The sequence below is a fragment of the Petaurus breviceps genome, unplaced genomic scaffold, assembly GCF_028583685.1.
Source record: "Petaurus breviceps papuanus isolate PSGF00001 unplaced genomic scaffold, PetGlider_PUasm1.0 64, whole genome shotgun sequence".
NCBI lineage: Eukaryota > Metazoa > Chordata > Mammalia > Diprotodontia > Petauridae > Petaurus > Petaurus breviceps.
In genome coordinates, this window is record NW_027186428.1 from 6561751 (window position 1) to 6581746 (window position 19996).

The 19996-nt window shown below is 40.2% G+C and overlaps 1 protein-coding gene across 1 annotated transcript in view; it reads right to left on the reverse strand.

Annotated features, from left to right (window-relative positions):
• HSPA4 (heat shock protein family A (Hsp70) member 4) overlaps positions 1–14831 on the reverse strand; it is a 45675-nt gene extending 30844 nt beyond the window's left edge. The window contains exons 1-3 of the mRNA XM_069103841.1: positions 14611–14831; positions 2555–2612; positions 836–976 (exon numbers count right to left, since the gene is read on the reverse strand). Of these exons, the coding sequence (XP_068959942.1) occupies positions 836–976; positions 2555–2612; positions 14611–14717 (306 nt within the window). The 5' untranslated portion in view covers positions 14718–14831. The remainder of the gene's footprint in view (positions 1–835; positions 977–2554; positions 2613–14610) is intronic.
• Positions 14832–19996: the final 5165 nt, after the last annotated feature.

Genomic DNA, 19996 nt, shown 5'->3' on the forward strand with positions numbered 1-19996 from the left:
AAACTAAATTCTTCCACTAAAAGTTAGTCCCTCTCTCCAATGAACAATTACATGGGCAGCAAGTGGCATCATTGGCCAATACTCCTTTTATTCATCCCATCTAGTCACTAAACCAACTAATCAAAATCCTCATTCCCGGCTCCAAAACACATTTTCTATTTCGCCCTTCCTTACCATGGGAATTACTTAGTTTAGAGACCCTTCACTATCACTCTCTCTGCAACAGCCCTAACTAACTATCTGACTCTAGGGTCTATCTACTTCATGACACACAGAACAAAGTTACAAAGAAGAGTCTTACTATTACTAATTATTTACTAATACTGCTATTATCCCACCAGCTATTCCCTATCAAATCTAAATATTCAAGTTGAGGATTCATCTTCCAGGAATCTCCCTCACAAACAAAGAGGTTATTTTCTAGTCTTTCAGCATGCCCAAAGAGCTCATACACAGCTGACCACATATTAGATGAACACAACACCATGTCAATGATTCTCTGAATATTGGCTAGCTACCAAACAAGTAGCTATATAGGTTGGGGGATACAGTGGGAAGTCAAATAGTTCTGTTTAACTTCCATTTATACTAGGAATTACTCAATATTATCACCATCTAATCTATACCAAATTTAAAAATTGATTCAATTTGCTTTAAACAAAACAAAAAAACTTAGTCCTACAGAATGCCTTTCCCATCCTAGTTTAAACCTGGGATATTACATATGTATATAATTCTCAAAGGATTGTTCCTTATGAAAAAAAAAATACATTTTGTATCAATAGATGATATACTAGATCCATAATTTTATCATAAAAATTTGTCTTAAGTTTACCTTGATACCAGCTGAGCCTGTTGGTAACTGCACAACTTCATACGCAAGGTGAGACTTCTCTTCTTGAACAAATGGATCTGAGAATGCTCTGCCATGAAATCTCTTAAAACCTTGGACTGTATTCTTTGCATTTGAAATAACCTAAAAGAAACAAACCTAGAATTAAACAATAAAGACTAGCTACTGATACATAATCAAAAAACCAAAACTATATGACTTCAATTTTGTCTTTCCTTCGAGGAAGAAAAAAAATTTGGAACTCAAAATCTTGTAAAAATGAATGCTAACGGGGGCGGCCAGGTAGCACAGTGAATAAGAGCACCGGCCCCAGAGTCAGATGACCTGGGATCGACTTCAGGTTCAGACAATTAGTACCCACCCAGAAACACCTGGCCATGTAACCCTGAGCAAGTTACTTAACCCCAATTGCTTAAAAAAAAAAAAAAGTGAATGCTAAAAACAATCTTCACATGTAATTTGAAAAAATAAAATATTATTAAGTGGGGGAAAAAAAACTTCCCCTGAGATCTGTTTTGGCTGAAACCCCTATATTTTATATGGTGTTTCATTACTGTAATTTTCAACAAAACTGTATGTTGTTTCTACAATTCATTCATTGTTGCAACAGTTCTTTAGAATTGTTAGTCTCACTGCATTTTAATGGACTTTTATTTAATATAATTTTATCAAATTGTGATCAGTAAAAGAAAAACCTTTCCTTTTTAAAACTTTAGTTTCTTAGAGGGCTCTACTGAAAACGATCCTAGAGACTTATCTTTAATCTTTCAGTTGATAGGTAAAGAAAATGGATCCCATAGGGTGACAAAGTATAACAGGGAATTTGAAGATCTTCCCTGTCCCTTAATGGGTCTCAAGTGGAACCCAAGAGGAGGGGCTTGATTGGGGGCAGACTTGTCATTCAGGAAGGTCCACATCTTTCGTTACTTTGTAATTAGGCAGTGAGTCACAAAGGTCGCGATGCCCTCTGACCCTGAAGAAGGGTCTATATACTCTGAGGTGAGGTTTTGCTTCTGAGCTCACTTATGCGAAGAGTTGTATGATTTGGTCAGATTCTGGGTAGCCTTTGAAAACCCAGATGCTAGTGCTTCTCTCTGTGGTAACTATGTATGTATGTATGTAATGGTTAGAAACTTAGAAGCCCTGTCTGTTGATCTACTGAATTGTGTTATTTTCTGTCTGTATTGTTTGTCTAGTTCTAATTTCTGTTTGTATTTTCTGAAGTTCAGGGTGCTGACTTTTTCCCCTGAACTAAGTAAATGAGATATATGTTTAAAGATTGTCGACCCCTTTAGCAGTCATCCTGGGTATACTAGGGTGCTTGCTGTTACACAAAGGGACTTGCAGAAAACTAGTCCTCTAAAATTCTATTTTCTTTCCCCAACATAGTTATCCATTCCCTAATTTTTTTTCAATTCTACCTTCAACCTTTAATAAACATCAACATAATTTTAATAATAATCAACATAATTTGCAATTAATAAATTGCAAAGATTATACTTTTTAAAGTTTTTTTTTAATACAGAATTAAATTCACACAACACTAGATACATGAGAGGCTCTATTATGAGTTACATGGTCTTCATTACCTCTACCAGGAGGGTTATTCTTCCATGCTAACTTGGAAGGAAATAAGAGAGAATCCTTAAAGGGGTTAGGTTATAGTTGTCTTGGGAAAGAAGTGAGAGGAAAAACTTCTACCTGGCTTTTAGCTGCAGCTCCAATTGAACGATTCTTAGGACCAAAAGAAACACAAGCCCTAGAATAAACAACATTTAGACATTTTAGAAAAACTTCTGGAATTTAAAGTGTAATAAAAATGCTATAGACCAAATCTTATTGCAAAGAGCATTACAATAGAAATGCTGTATTCCACGTCCTGAGGAAAGGTCTTTATTTCCAGCTAGGTTTGATGAAGGCAGAATTTCAGAATAAAGTGATGATTCATTATAGTAGGGTTTGCCATACGTTTTATCCAAAATAATAAAGGGGAGGGGGGAAGGAGGTTAAGGACCTTTTTTCAAAAGAAACAACTCATAACCACTGTATAGTTCAGACATAGAAAGTTTTCTATAACTAAATCTTCCTATCAGTAGCACACTTGTTTCTAGCGCCCCCATTCTTCAGATATATAACCCCTCTAACACACATCCTGGGTGCATCCTGCAAGGACTGGGGACAGAGATTCAGTTCTCTAATCCCCTATTCCATCTGTTCTATTAAATCATCACCTCCCAGTAGCTTTCAGCTAGATTCACACACTTCTTTTGCTAGAGGTAAATAAATAGCAAACTGTTACAGAGCTACAAAGTCTAAGGAGTCAATGGTTACATGAAAGCAAATGTGTGTAACTGTCAAATCTAGTACTAGGGCTGAATGAATGAAAAATCATTTAAGTGCTTACCATGTGCCAAGTACTATATTAAGTGCCAGAGATACAACAGAAAAACAGAACAGTCTGCTCTCAAGGATCCTACAGCTATAGGGACAACAGTGGATTTCAACTACAAATCAGCTGGAAAAGACGTGTAGCTTTTAGAGAACAAAGCACATGGCAATGTATTTATAATAATAATAATAATAATAACTAACACTATGTTCAAGATGCCATGCTAAGTACAATTATTATCTCATTGGACCCTCACAGTAACTTTGGGAGGTAAGTGCTATTATTATACCCATTTCATGGATGGGAAAAAGAAAAGCCAACAGTGGTTAAGTGACTTTGCCTTTTAAATATCTGAGGATGGATTTAAACTCACGTCTTTCTGACTCCAGGTCTGACACTCTATATTAGACTATACTACTCAGCATCTGTATTAACTATATTTATTTCTGATGTTGAACCATGACACTGTCAAAGATTTTTCTAGTTTTTCAGTAGCTGTAGTCAAGTTTGTTGTTGTTCAGGCATTTGACTCTTCATGACCCCATTTGTGGTTTTCTTGGCAAAGATACTGGAGTGGTTTGCCATTTTCAACTCCAGGTTATTTTACTGAGGCAAATATGAAGAACTGAGGCAATGAGGGTTAAGTGATTTGCCCAGAGCTACACAGCTAGTTAGTGTCTGAGGCCACATTCCAACTTCCTTCCATATACAAAATTTACTAGCATGGTACCAAGATACATCTCATTTTCATTTTTTTGTTTTGTTTTTAAACTCAGAGTACACTAGGCAGATTTACCAAGTCCTCCTTTACAAAATATTCTGAAGTTAATGAAGAAACTTTACTGGCTTTTCACTTCCTTTTCCAGGTTACGCACCAAGAACATGAGCATAACTCTTCCTACTATACTTGGCCCACCTTATAAGCCCACTTGAAAAATTGACAATGATATTTAACCCTGTAATTTTAATTTTTTAAATGATTAATGTTGATAAAGATTAAGAACCATAACAAAAAGAAACTATTCGTATTATAAATTTGATGGCCCATTATCTCAGCGAGGTAAAACATGTAAGGACAGATAAGGTTTGAACTCATGGGTTTTGATCCTAATGGACAAATATGCTCTGACAAGAATTCAGCTTATGAGGTCCTGAAGAAGTACACAACTCTAAGATCATGTATCTCTGCTTTCCAACACAACCCAGAAATATTCTGTACATGAAACAACAAAACTTAAAGGCACATGAAAGAAAACTGCTATAGTCTACAGAGTATATCCTAAGCAATTCTCCTGGAGAGAGAGAGGGGTAAAATAAAAACAGTTGATATTGATAAATTTTTAAGGTTTAAAAAGCATCTTCATGTACATCATTAACTGGATCCTAACATCCCTATAAATGGATACTACAGGTTAATAACAACTCCCATCTTACAAATGAGGAAACGAAAAAAATACAAGCCATTGAGGGTGGCACAGCTGGTAATGTTAGGCGTGAGATTCAAACCTGACTCCAAGTCCAGTGCTGTTTTCAACATACTTTAGTGGCTCTGACCAACAACTTATTAAAGGGTTTGTCTCACTGACTATGAGATTATCAGGATCAGAGAATTTCGAAAGGGAGAACAGACACCACACTGAAATTTCTATGAACCTGTTTAAGAGCTGTAGTCCTTACTGCTAATGAAATGGTGATATCAGTGAAAACCAGTGTGCTGTAGAACTGGAAGTTAGACTTATTATACCAAGTGGAAATTAACCAGGAAAAAAAACCATTTTGGTCACATCTGCCAAACCAACCAGAAGATTTTATGCATATGAGGAATGTTTCTTTCCCACCCACTATTACTCCATTCAGGCTGAATTCAAGTGCTAAGGCCACCTTTTCCATGAAGACTTCCCTGATTCTTCCTCCCACCCCTCCCCTAATCTACAAGTGACTGACATAACTTTTTCATCTCACAGGGTTTCTCTTATTTTTAAAATATACTAAAAATTAAGACTATTTCTCCAGTCATCAAGACTGCATCTTATGTATCTTTGTATCCTCTAGCACCAAGCAAAGTACTATATACTGTCAGGCACATAAACGTGGCGCGGAATGAATGGACAGCTCTGAAAAATCCATGATTATGAGAAATCTCCATTCAGGCTTTTGGCAGAGAGATCATAAAACTACCTTCCATGGCTTTCTATTTCCCATCAAAACAAGCTTAAAACTCCACTGCCAAGACTTTTAAAAGTATAGCTAATATTTATATAGCACTTACTATGTGCCAGGAAGTGTGTTAATAAGCACTTGACAATTATTATCTCATTTGCTCTTCCCAACAACCCTGGGAAGTAATGCTATTATCCCCATTTTACAGATGAGGAAATTTAAGCAAACAGAGGTTATAACTTGTCCAGTTATATAGTAAGTGTACAAGACTACATCTGAATTCAGGTCTTCCTGACTCCATGACAAGAGACTCAAACCACTGTGCCACCTAATTATCCTCCACTGAGAAAGGACAGAAAATACTAGCAACTGAAGTGGCCACAGGGAACTTATGAGTTTTAAAGAAAGAAAAGAGTTCTTGAAGGAGATGAGGAAAGAATACATTCTAAACATGGGCGACAGCTTATGTAAATGTACAGAAATGGGAGCTAGAATGTCCAATTTGGGGAGTGATATTTAAATAAGGCTACAGAGGAAATCTGGAACTAGACTGTAGAGTTGGGGGGGGGGGTTCTCAGGAGCAATAGAGTTAAGTTTTTGTTTTTATCAAAATGTGGCTTATGAAGCTTATTTTGATAATGGTGTGGACAGACTGAAATAGGAAGAGATCAGAACCAGGAAAACCAATTAAGACTTTTACAAGAGATCAAGCCAAAAGGAAATGAGAACCTGAATTAGGCTGACAGCTGTGTAAAGATAGGTGCACATGATATCTGTTGTGGCAATAAAATCAATAGGACTTGGCAATGGATTGGCTGAGGGGAAAAAGGAATGGGGGTGAGGGTAGAGGGAGGGAGGAGAAAAAAAGAGAAATCAAGAATGATTATATGTAACAGTGGAAAAGAAAAGCTGGATTTCAAACAAGACCACCTTGGGTTCTTATCCTGGCTCTGACACTTTACTACCTATGAGATTCTTACGGCAAATCACTTAACAAGTCTCTGGGCCTCAGTTTTCTCATAAAATGAAGTTTGACTAGATGACCTCTAAGGTACCTTCCAGTTCTGGATGCATGATACCATGATTTCCAGGTTACATGAGCGGGAGGAAGGTAGTGCTCTCAACAAATAGAAATTTGGTGGGGAAGTCTGAGAAGATAATGACATCCATTTTGGATTTGAGATACTATAACATAATAGGGATTTTAAGAGGTATAAATGAGGAGAGTATACTCTGAGCATGGGTAGGAGCCTAGGTAAAGGCACAGAGGCAGGAAATAAGAGATGGAATGTCAAGTTTAGATGCAACCAGGAGGTTAATTTTACTAGAACAAATGGGAGGGAAAGTTCAGTTTACAACAGTAATAACACTCTCAATGGGTAATATAGCGGTATGAACTCAATCCAGAATGAGAAGAGGTGCTAAGTAAAAGTGGTAGAAGAAACCTGCTAAAGCCCATCTCCCAGCCACAGTCCTGGGATATGAGAGAATGGGTAACTCTAGAAAAGAGTGACAAGGGATGAGGTTATCTTTAAGAGAAAGTCAGATTTTCACAAACACAAGAAGATGGAAAGAATTTAGGAGGAAGAAATCAAGAATGAAATATACACTAGTACATAATGGAAGCAGACAACAGAAAAGGATAGGAAGTAGAAAGGGACAGGACTAAGTTGAATAGAAATCTAAGAACAAGGATGTACAGAACAAAAGTTTTTACTTCATGGGATACAAAAATGAATCATGGAAAATGAGAAGGAATCAGCTAGCGGAAAGAAATAAAAAAGCAAAGCTCTTAGACAAAATTGGTCTCAAGGTTTTAATTAGAAATCTTGTGTAAAGATGCCTCTTAATGGTGGTTATCTATCTCTTCAGTTCTAGGAGCAAGACAATTGGAGAATCTTGCATCTGAACAGATCACGTGGTAAAGGAGGTCTCTCTTCTACCCCTTCCAATCATCCTTATGAGATCAGAGCTGGCAGGCTATATAGTATAGCAATAGTAAGGAATAACATTACCCTCAAAGAAAATAGACAAGACAATCTTGAAAGTTACACGATTATATTTTTAAAGGTAAATCAAATCAAATAAAGATCTGCAGTCTGGTATATAATTCTCTTTTTTCTGTTCTTTGTATATGAAAATTTTATTTGATGCTTGTTAAGTTTAAAAAAAAGAATTCTACAGTTCTCTAGCAAAAATTAAAATTAGAAACAAAGACTAATAATGTATTTTCACTTTATTTCAACATTCTATGGTTATACTTTGATACTAAGTACATTCTAACGCAAAACTTTCTCTAAAATTTGAAAGAGTGCTTGAAGGAGGAATATCATTCATGGGCTTCATGTTACAAATTTACTGGCTCCTTATAAAGTTAAAACCCAAAGTCTGAAGCATTCATTTAGTTATCTTTATTGCAGTTTTTATTTTGAAATATGCTCCAGTTCCTAGTAGCTTACTTTTTTTTTTTTTTTACTGTTTTCAATCATGCATTTAAAACAAACAAAAAAACCAACCATCTCATTTTCAAGAAACAGGGAAACATCAGTTATTCAAGTCTATGAAGTCTAACCCTTATTTTATCATCACTATAAGGAAAATCCTTTTTAACTCTAATCTCCAACTTTTTCTGAGGTTTCAAGAGAAACTAGTTTAACTAAATACAAATCCAGAAGCAAAGTAATACTGAATTTTAAAAATTTACTTATTTTTAAATTATTTTTCTTTTTTAATTAGAGAAACTACCTCTGTGACCTTGATAAAATTACAAACTTTCTGGACACCATTTTCCTGATCTATAAAATAAGGGAGTTGGACTTTATGACCTTCAAGGTCTCTTCTAGCTCTAATTCTATAAGAGTTATAGTTACGTAAGAGAAATAGATCTGGGACTCAAACCCACGTCCTGTGACTTCAATTCCAATATTCTTTCTGCTATACCATTCTATCACCCTCCTTTAAAACACTCTAGTACCATGGCAGTAATCCAATCCCTACCAAGTCCAAGAAGCTTGGAAATGTTTTAAATGGTCAAAGTCAACTAAGTGTAGGAGCTTATCACAAGTTTAGACACTAAATGATGATTTTTTTGACCACAGCAATCCATGAAACTATACTAACGCATGGAAAAGTGGTGATCTACATCAATAGGAATACCCAATCCAATGAAGCATTTCTTTCTTTTTTTTTAACCACTGGAGAAATATTCCATCTGAAATGTCAGTGGGCTAATACAGCAACATTTTCAAATCACCAAAATTATGCCATGGTCCTGGTCACTTATTATCCCCAACCTTAGGATTCTCATTTTGAATTACTCAGGAGTCATCTGTATGCTACAGTGCCTACAATTTCCCCCTTGCTACTAAAATTGTGCCTTTCCATGTTGAAGTAAAGTTACTTCTGATTTTGAATTTTGGGAGTTGATTTGTAAATAATTTTAAGTGACCATTTGGAAGGAAAATACCTTTCCTTTCCTGGTTCTTCTAAGGTTACTTTCAGGGTTTAAGCACTGCTGATCCCAAGGAAAGGATCAGGGAGCTGTCAAAGCCCTACTTCACAGCCTCCCCAAAGTACTGGAGGTACACCACTGGTCCTGTAGCCTAGGCAACCCTAGTTTAGAAGTAAAGGAAACAAATGATGACTCAGAGTCTTTCCCACCCCAGCCTCCCACATCAGCTTCTTTAGTGTGATTCTGTGTACATCAGGGCAAGGACAAAACACTTTTTTGCTTAGAGAATACTCTGCTGGTAGCTTTCTTGCTATTTCCCTAGGGCTCCTCTCCACCCATAGATCCAACTAAATCATCAGCTCCTCCTCTCAGCCCTTTTCATTTATGAGTTTAATTTTTACTTATTGAGGTAGCATGACACAGCAGACAGATTGGTGGATTTGGGAATCATCAAGGAAACCAATCTGAATCCTGCCAGTGGTGTATTTATCAGCTGTGTGACCATAGGCAAGTCACTTAACTTCTATGCCTCAATTATTCAGCTCATGGCTATAATACCTAGCTCCATGGTTGTGAGGATTAAATGAGATAATATATATATAAGGTACTTTGTAAGCTACTAAGTGCTATATAAATTAGTTATTATTACTTGGCTTTAAATTTATTTCTCCACTGCCCTGGGGCACTTCTAGACATTTCCTTCTAGATGAGGTTCTGGAAACAGCAAAAACCCAAGGTGTGCTCAACTGTATAGTTGAGTGACCCCATTCCAGTGTAATTATAAAGGCAGATCTGGGGAATTACTTTGATTATATACACAAAAGCATATTTGTTCTAATATCTTTCTAAGTACTACTAAATTATAATACTTCACCATTCTAAAGTAGAAAGTTAAATTTAGTAAACTGCCATAAAATATCTTTAGTTCATATTCCAGACAATCCCTAAGTGATTTGATGAAAGAACTTTCCTTCTCTTCTGGACCAATTTTAAAAGTAGGAGCCATCATGTTTAAGTTTAGTAAGTTGGGATAACAACTAACGATTTGCTCTAAGAATTAGGTACAGGTTTTTAAAAAAATACATATTAAAACTTTCTGTTTTACATGAGTTTCTAATTTTACTGTGTCTCAAACAAATTTTTTTCTGAAACATGGAGACCTCCAATGTGTTTTAAGAACTCCAGTAACTGTTTACTCCAAATCTTTTCCAGTCAAGGTGACAAAGAAACATTTAAAGTACATCTGAAACCCCAGTCACGTGATTCTTATTCAGAACTGTACATCCATATGCAAAATGGCATCAGGCTTTAATGACCCGTAGGCCATTTCCTATTTTAGGAATATGCTAAGTAGTATGTGACTGCTGTCACTAGTAGATCTTTATAATTTTTTTTTCAAAACTAATTTTTCCTATTAGCAAGAAAATGTTCAGAAACATGCTGAAAGGTAGCACAGCTATTACCCCAGATTCATTTAATGTGCCAATCAAGGGCATCCCCAAAATACTGGAGAAACAATTCATATTTTCTTTTCTATCCTTCAAATGTGTATTAAACATCCTCCACATTTGATTGTTACTTCCATCCTCATTATCTCTTGCCTCCCATTTTAAAGCCCTAGCTGAGGTCTGTCAACTTCACCTCTGCAACAATCCTCAAATATGCCCCGCCTTTGATACCACAACTCTTAACACCTGCCTTCACCTCACACTTCAATTTTTGCAACAGACTGCACCTGGATCTGATTCCTCAACTTTGTCATGGGATAGTAATGGAACATAAAGATTCCCCTGTATTGGCTTGGTTTTCAAATTGATTGTGTTAAAACCCAGAGCTTGTTAATCCCACCTGTGGGATGGACTTGTTGATGTGAAAAGAGAGTCCTGAGCTGGGAGGAGCTGGTGACGTAAATTTAGAGACACAAGAGAGAGGCAGAAGAACTTTTTGGAAGCAGCACCCTCATGGAGGCAGAGAGAGACTGAGAGAATTGCTGGGGGCCACTTTGAATTGCCCTGGACTTTTGAGACCTGCCCCCTGAGCTGCCAAGGACTGAGGAGACATGGCTGTTTTGCTGGTACTTTGTCTGTCTGTTTTGATGTTGTTTTGCCAGATTTGTCCACTGAAAGACAGTCCTTTTGTTGAAGAAGTCCTGGAACCTGGCTGTTGGCTAAGAGCTCCTGAGACTGTCCTGCAGACAGAGAGTGAATACTGTCCACTGGTGAAGGACAGTGCTGTTGTTGCAGGGGTCTGGGAACCTTTCTGTTGGTTCAGAAGCCCTGAAGAAGGATTTTCTTGTTGTATGTTTACAGAAATCCTGGGAGAAGGTTTTGCTAATGTTTTCAGGGGTTCTAGGACTGTTCTGCAGACAGAGGATGAATTAATGAAGAGACTGGCAATGTATCTTGTGGCCTTGCTAAGCCTTGTCTCCCCAGGAACTAAGATTGCTGAGAACTTGCCTCGTGTCAAGATGAAGAAAAGACCTCCATTTGGGTATTAAGTGCTGTGCTTAAACTTGATGTAACTCTGGGGTAGATTCAATTGTGATCCAGGGGTGAGGAACTTTTGACCTTTTTGTGTTCTATGGTTGAACAAATGAATGTACTTTACTTAGATTGGAAACTAATCTCCATTTGAGAAGAGGGGCTTTGTGGCAGACTAAATGAAGGTACAGCCTAGGGGTGGAGTAGTATTTAGAACAGGGACTTTGTAATTGATTGATTGGAAGGTCCTGGGGTGGGGTAGTACTTGGAAATTATTTAATCACACTTAGTAAATGCTGTATTTTGAATGATGTCTTGTTTTAATCTTCTCTGTTCTTGGTTTGTCACTGAATAAAATGGAGAGCACCTATGCTGGTATTTTGAACCTTGGGAAGTTGCCTTTCCTTTGCATTATATTACAGTCATGACTCCAAGCCATTCAGTCACCTCCTTACTCAATAAATGTCAGTGGCTCTATTATTTCCAAGAGCAAATACAAAATGCTGTTAGAATTCAAAGCTCCTTCATAACCCAACCCTTGCCTACCTTTCCAGTCTTCTTAGACCTTACCCCCTGCCACTTACTCTTTGACACAATGACATGGGTCTTCTGGCTGCTCCATGAACAAGTTACTCCATCTCTTGTCCCTGGCCATTCTCTCTGGCTCCCCCCACCCTGCCCTGCCTGTGCCTGGAACATTCTCCAACCAGGGCTCCAATTACTGACCTCCCTAGCTTCCTTTAAGTCCCAAATAAAACCCAGCCCTCTACGGTAAATCTCACCCAATCCCCTTTTCCTCTCGAGGCAATGGAGGTAAGTGACCCGCCCAAAAAGTCTGAAACTGTATTTGAAAACAGGTCCTCCTGACTCCAGAGTTGGTGCTCTATCCACTGCACCACCTAGTTGCCTCAAATCAACCACCCCCTTAACTCTAGTGCCTTCAATTTGTTAACTATTTCCTACTAATCCAGTATATAGCTTGTTTTGTATATATTTATTTATATGCAGTCTTCCATTATACTGTAAGCACCTTGAGGGCATGGACTGCTTTTTGCCTCTGCGTACCCCCAGTTCTTAGCATGGTTCCTAGCCCACAGTAGGTGCTTAATATGTTTCCTGACTGATAATTTATTTGTGACTTAATTCAATTTACATTCTGACAAATTTCAAACCAAGAAGGGAAGTGTTTGAAGTAGGGGCCATGCCACCTCATCTTTCAAACTAGAGCAAATCACGTTAGGTAAAACTGTCCCAATCCTTAAGGAACTTACAATACTGCTGAAGAGACAAAATACACATAAGAGTTGGGACCACAGCATAAAACCATGTATTATATCTAGTCTTTGCAGCAATCTCCCCTCCAGGAACACAAGAGCATCTCTTCAATTTCAACTGGAAGTCACTGGAAAAATAAGTAGCAGTTGCTAGTGGACCTGCAATGCTTCTATTCTGTACCTTAGTTGTTATCTATATTTCGGAACTAATGGTTATTTCTGAAACAGAATTTTAAGAGGAGGAAAGGTTCATGTTACAGTGTTAAGACCCTGCCTGCCTTGCTGTGCTACTTTTGTGACCTTGGGCAAGTTACAACCTCCCAGGCCTCAGTTTACTCAATTGTAATTTGACCTTGGATTAGATTAAGGATTCTTAACCCCTGAGACCACGGACCCCAAAGGAATCCATGGATAGATTTCAGGATTTTTTGTTGTTTTTCTTCAATTTTTTTATAATTATATCTTGATTTGTTTTCCTTTACAATCCTATGCACTGAAAAACATTATTCTAAGAAGTTCATGGGCTTCACCAGAATACAAAAGGGTCCACAACACAAAAAACCATAATGCTAAATGATTTCCAATGTCCCTTCCAGCACTAGATTCTTATGATTCTAAAATAAGTATGATACTGTAAATTGAGGAAGGGTGAGAGGGTGGTTCCAGATTGGAAATCCAACCATGCTACTTTCTCACCCAGCGAAGTTTCACTTTCTCAGGGCCTCACTTTCCTCAACTGTTAGGCCTCCATAACTTACTCTAAAATGTGGAATCTTTTAATGAAGCTACCGATAAAAGGTAAGCACCTCATTTGTTAACACTGGGGGGAAATATTCCAGATAACCCATGTTGAAACACTTTTAGACAAGATGTAGAACTAGACGTTTTTTGGACACAGCCAATGTAGATATTTATTTTGCTTGCCTAAGCGTATTTATTACAGTCTTCTTTTTATCAAAAGGGGAAGGGGAGAGAGATTTTTTTAAGTAAAGGAAAAAACTGGGGGAAATATCCTTGATCATGTTCTAATTCGGTAGGAAAGCTGAACAATGAGTGGTCTAGTCTAAACCTGCAGACAAGTTAAAAGTGGGGACTGGAAAGGATAAACCATCACTAAAGATAAATATCAATTCCCTCTCCTATTATCAAGCATACTACTAGATCTAAACCCTGAGATCATACATAGAGTTTGAAGTGAAGAGGGCCCAGGTTCAAACCCAAGCTTTCCCAGCTCCAACCTGTGTGACCTGGGGCAAATCGCGAACAAACTCTCTGGGCCGGCGTTCATCATCTACAAAACGGAGATCGGCTTAAACGAACATTAAAAGTCCCTTCCACCTCTAAATATACGGTCCTATGACCTCCCGTAGCTCGATCTGAACATCTCCAAGGTGAAGTACTCTCCTTACCCAGAGCCCTGGCCTCTCCAAAATCCCACCCTGTCTCAATAACCCTCCTCCATCCAGGTATCAAATTATCACTCCAGTCTGCCCCTACCCGCCCAAATCCGGCGGCTTTTAAAGGCCCTTCTAAGTGCCCCAGACACTCTCAGCAAGAGCCCCCTTCTCTTCCTTCCCCCACGCTCTATCCTGGGACCCTACTATTCTTAGGCCCTGGGACTCTCTTACTTAGGGGCTCAGGGCTTGGTAGAGAGAGTAAGCGCATAATAAATGCTATTTAACTGACTCATCCTCGGGTTCTCTGCCCCCCAGCCCCACACACACATGGCCCGACCATCTCCTTCTAGGCCAGCCCCAAATTCCATGCCCGTCCTCGTGGCCGGAGGGGGGGGGGTTGTAGTGAAGAACCCCGGGACTTGGGCAAAAGCCTTCGCCCGTGTGTGCCTCCGCTTCCCCATCTGCAGAATGGGCAGTCTCCAGCGAGTTGTCAGCAAAGCACCAGGGATACGTCGGCTACTCCGTCTCGCACCGAGCCCACGAGTCGTGGGGCCGGAACCCCGACCCGCCCGCTCCCCGGCTCCCACCACCCTCGCCCTCACTCACGGGGTGCAGCGGTCGCTGTACTCGTTGGCGATCGTCTCGATACCGCCGGCCCGGGCCACGGCAACGTAGCAGCTTTGGAAGCCCAGGTCTATGCCCACCACCGACATGGCCCCGGCCTGGGACGGGAGCCCGGCGGCTCCGCGCGGCACCGGGGGAGGGGCTGGGAAGAGAGCGAGGGGCACGCACGAGGCCCCGCGTGGCTGCCCAGGAGCGCGCGCCACCCGCCGCCGCCGGGCCTGAGGACTGACCGACCCACGGACGGAGGGAGAGAGAGAGAAAGGAAGGAAGAGAGAGAGGGAGGGAGGGCGCGAGGGAAGTGCACGAGTTCCGAGCCGGCTCGGCTGCCGGGACACAGGCGGCCGAGAGAGCTGCGGGGGCGGGGGCGGGGGCGGGGGAAGAAGAAGCTCTCGAAGGATCTCGTCGCGTCTGGAGGAGGGCGGGGTCAGGGAGACTGGAGAAAGAATGGCGCTTCTCGCGACGTTTCCCGACTTTTCCTCTCTCCCCACCTCCCCTTCCCCAACCTTGCTGGAACTCCTCCCCCTACGCTGTCTACGTCACACACCGGTCCGGGGACAGGGAAGGGAGGGAAAAGGTCGGAAGGAGAGAAGGGGAGGAAGGTTTTCATTTTGTTTTACTGCGCTTGCGCCGCCCAGGGTGTCCTCCCCTCTGCAATTAACTGGAACAATGAATGGGGACGAGGCCAAAGAAAATTTTCTTAGGGCCTATTCACAAAGCTGAATATGCTGTCGTCACCCCCCTTTGTCCACCCCACGTCAGTTCTGCTGAGTGGAAGAGCGCGGGATCTGAATCCAGTAACACCCCGGTAACCTGGAACAAGCGCCCGACCTAAACTCTTAAGCCGTAGTTACTACTCTTCTGTTAAAATGAACCTTTTGGACTCGACCTTCCAGCTTACAAATTATTATTATTGCGAAAAACAATAGCGGCTAGCACGTACAAAGCTATTTAAGCTTTGCAGGTATCTCGTTTTATCTTGACAGCAGCCCAGGGAGATAGGGGCTATTCTTATTCCCATTTTACAATCGAGGAAACTGAGGCTGAGAGAGGTTGCACATGCTTACTATTAAGTATTGAAAGCTAGATTTGAAGCACTTTCCATAAAGTATCTTAACCATTTCCATAAGCTGTCTCCTCCCCCTGGAGGCCAACTGGCAGATACTAAGTCTGCCTGGTTAAAAGATGTAGATTTTGTGAGGCTTGAGACTACTAGGAGATAAAGCAAATCCTGGAGAGTCACTTAGCCTCTCAACACCTCCAGGCAAATCAATTTATCTGCAGAATTGTTGCCTGACCGGTAGTCTAGTACTTAGCACAAATTATTCAGTCTTTCAATTCAAAGAAAATTTTCTTTGGCCTGGTCCCCATTCATTGTTCCAGTTAATTGCAGAGGGGAGGACACCCTGGGCTGCTCACAGACACTAAGTCTTTTAGTCAGAGGACCTTAGCATGCCAGTACTATCCATGACATTTTCTTGGTAGATACTGAGTGGTTTGCCATTTCCTTCTCCAGTGGGTTAAGGATAATAAGGTTAAGTGACTTACCCGTGGTCACATAGCTAGTAAGTGTCTGAGACTGTATTTGAACTCAAGTCTTCCTGATAGTGAACAGAGCACTGGGTCTGAGAGTCAGTTGGAATATGACTTCAGGTACTTTCTAGCTGTGTGCCCTTGTTTGCGTCAGTTTCCTCATTTGTAAAATGAGCTGGAAGAGAAATGGCAAACCATTCCAGTATCTTTGCAAAAAAAAAAAAAAAAACAAACCCAATGGAGCCACAAAGAGTCAAGCACTGCTGAGAAGACTTAACATTAACCTCCTGACTCCAGGTCCAGCCCCCTATGCACTGAGCCACGTAACTGCCTCCAGAGCACCCAGGCATGGGCACACAGTAAGTGCTTAATACATGTTGTCGACTGATCTTCATAGGGGCAGGGAGTTTCCTCAACTCCAGATTCCTATCACCAATAAAATTGAAGATGGGGACCAAAAAAAAATCTTTACCAGCAGCTCTGTTCTTCCCATTTTGTAGATGAGGAAACAGCCTTATCAGCTCCTCAGGTCCTTTCCTCAGAGCAACAGTTCAAGCTCTTTCTTATCACATTCTCTTGACTTTTAACTCTATAACTAATTATCTAGCTTTGGTTCACAGAACAGATATGTATTTAGTCATGTTGCTTCCATTTCTCATAACTTTTAAGTATTATCACCTTCTCTGGTCACAGAAGAGATAATGTTCTTCTGTCTGTGCATGTGATCCCATTTCCTCCCTCTTTTTTGGATGCTTTTTTATTTTACACCAGTCATTTCCAGGAGCCTTACAATAAAGGAAAATATTTCAGTAAAACCAGCTGACACAAGAACTACATCTAATAGTGAATGCAACATTCTATAGTTCCCCCCCAACCCTCAACTCCATAGTAAAGGGGGTAGGTACTTCCTCATCTCTTCTCCAGGACCAAAGTTGATCATTACAGTTACATAACCTTTAATTTAGCCTTACATTCATTTCATTTCCATTATTGTAGTCATTGTAGATATTTTTTCCCTGCTTCAAACTGTAGAAGTTCATAAGTCTTCCTCTTGTTTCTCTGAATTCCTCATATTTGTAATTTTTTACATCCCATTGTTATTTTATTACATTTATGTACTATATTATTCCATTCAGCCATTCCTCAATTTATGGGATACACTGTTTCCATTTTTTTCTACCACAAAAGTGTTGCTATGAATATTTTGCTATATTTGAAACCTTTCGTTCTCTCTTTAGCATCCTTGAGATATATGCCAAACAGTGGGATCTCTGGATCGGTGCCTCCTCTCTCCCTCTCCCTCTCCTTCTCCCTCTCCCTCTCTCCCAAGTATTATAGATCTTTCACTCATTACGGGCTCTCATTTGCCTGCAAACATGTCCTAGTCTCCTCAGTCCAAAAAAAGTTTGTGATCCTTCTGCAGTATCAACTCCCTTCTTCTCTTCCCTTGTCTTGCTAAACTTCTTGAAAAAGTCGTCTGCAACAAATGTTTCCACTTCTCCATTACCCACTCTTTGTAACCAGTTGAAAAATCTGGTTTCTGTTCCTACTATTCTACTGAATAGCAAGACAGGAGATGGAAACTTAGTCCCCCGACCACCTCAAAAGGTAGAATCGATCAAACAATGAGCCTTTATTGGAGTATATGGAGTGTTCAAGGAGGACTAGCACCTCTGTCATGAGGGCTTTTATGAAGTCCTTTTCGGGGCTGCTTATCTAACTGTGATGTCCACACACTGGTAAAAACCATCTCGGCAAATGGGCTAAATTAGGTTGAGGATAACTTACAGGCCTCACACCTGTTATCACATTAAGAGGATGTCTACCCTAAGCCTGTGAAAACTTCCTCCGATTGAATGCGCAGATGAGAACAATTTGTTCCAAAGGCCATTGTTGAGGTTTAGGGGTGCGGGGACCCCAAAATAGTGACACATGTACCCTGCCCAAATGAATTCTACACAAACCTTTCAGCCAAAGAAAAATAAGGTTTACTAAAGATCCGCCATATTGGCCAGACTCAAGGAATCTGAATATTTGCCACACTAATACAAGTGGGCCAGATTGAGTCTGAGCACCTTAATGGAGGCCGAGATGGATCATATATACAGAAAGACTGTGGGAGGGCTCTAGGGTTGGCCAAGTAGTCTGGGCTGATTGTAGGAGGTGTCTAGGGAGGTTGGTGGGAGTGGCCAGTAGGCTGGGGGTGATGGGGGGCGGGACAGGCAATGAAGGGCTGGTCTAGATTTAGGGTCATAGAACTCGGCAGACTGATTGGGCATAGTATGAAAGGTTTATAACCTCAGGCTAAGGCCAGATCAAGAAGAGAAATTCAAGGAGAGTTTAAGGTGGGGTTTTCCAGGGCCTGTAGACAAATGGGTCCCAAATTCTTTTGAGGTAAGGGGCAAAAGTCTCAGCTTATGCTCTCATGTCCTGTCAGCCATGAAGGAAGCTAAAGCAGGTCTTGTGGAGTATTTCAAGCTTGACAGACATTGAAGAGGCCAAGGTTATCCTAGAGCATCCCGAGCCATTGCCAGTGATCTTGACTTTCACTGGACTTCAATGACTTTGGAAGAGAGAGTGAAGCTGATGACTTTGTACAATACCGCCTCACTTAAATCTCTCCCCTCCCTCCATGATTGGTCTTCTTCAAAAATGAAGGACTAACAATTAAGCACCCTCTCTGTGCCAGGCCCTATGTCAGACACTGGGGACACAGCTAGGTGGTACAGCAATAGAGGGCTAGCATCAGGAAGATCAGAGCTGCCTCAGATATAAATAGTGTGACCCTGAGCAATTCATTTAATTTATCTGAGCCTTTGTGTTCTTATCTGTAAAATGAAGGGGGTTGGACTCCACATTCTCTCTCATTTCTTCCAGTTCAATTTTCTTCCAAAGTTTGTCTTCCCCATTAAGTTCCTTGAGGGCAGATACTATAGTTTTGTTTATATTTGTATTCCCAGGGTTTAGCACAGTGCCTGGCACTTAGTAGACACTTAATAAATGCTCATTAATAGGATACTATGGAAGTAGGAAAGAGGAAAAGGGAAGAATGGAAGGAAATAAGCATTTATATAGAGGCTACTTTTATCAGGCACTGTGCTAAGGATACAAGGGTAAAAGACAGTGCCTGCCCTGGTTCCTGTTTACCATCTGTGTGAGAGACAACATGCAAATAACTATGTACAAACAAGCTAAAGACAAGATAAGGAGAGATGTCTGTGTGGGATGTGAGTGTATCTGAAACTGCAAAGAAACTAACCAGAGTATTGAATTACAGGTTAGTCCACCCCCACCCATCTCACCAAATCAGATTTTTCCACAGGTTACAAAGGGAGTAAGCAATGAGGAAGTGGCAAATTCTGACAACTTTTTCAAGAAATTTGGCAAGAGATGACATAATCTATATCAAGGGGGAGAAAAGGAGAGGATTAGGAACTTAAAAAAAATTTTTAATTAAAATGTTAAAAATGTTTGTTTACTTGTAATTGAGAAAAAAATTTAAATGTAAAAACAATTGGCAAGAGAAGGAAACATAAGGAGAGAGAATGGGACTGTAGAAGGGTCACAGGCATTTTTTTTTTCATTAGGACTGAGGAGACTAGAATGTGGTTGTAGGCAAATGGGAACAGGTAGTAATTGAGAGATCAATAATAATGCATGAGAAAGAGAACAAAGAGCCCACTGCTTGGTATATATCCCAAGGATACCAAAGACAGAATAAAAGGTTCCAAATACAACAAAATATTCATAGCAACACTTTGTGGTAGCAAAAACTGGAAACGCGGTCTATGCTATTATGTTGGGTTTCAGGCTTTCTTAGGACCTCTGGGAACCTAGA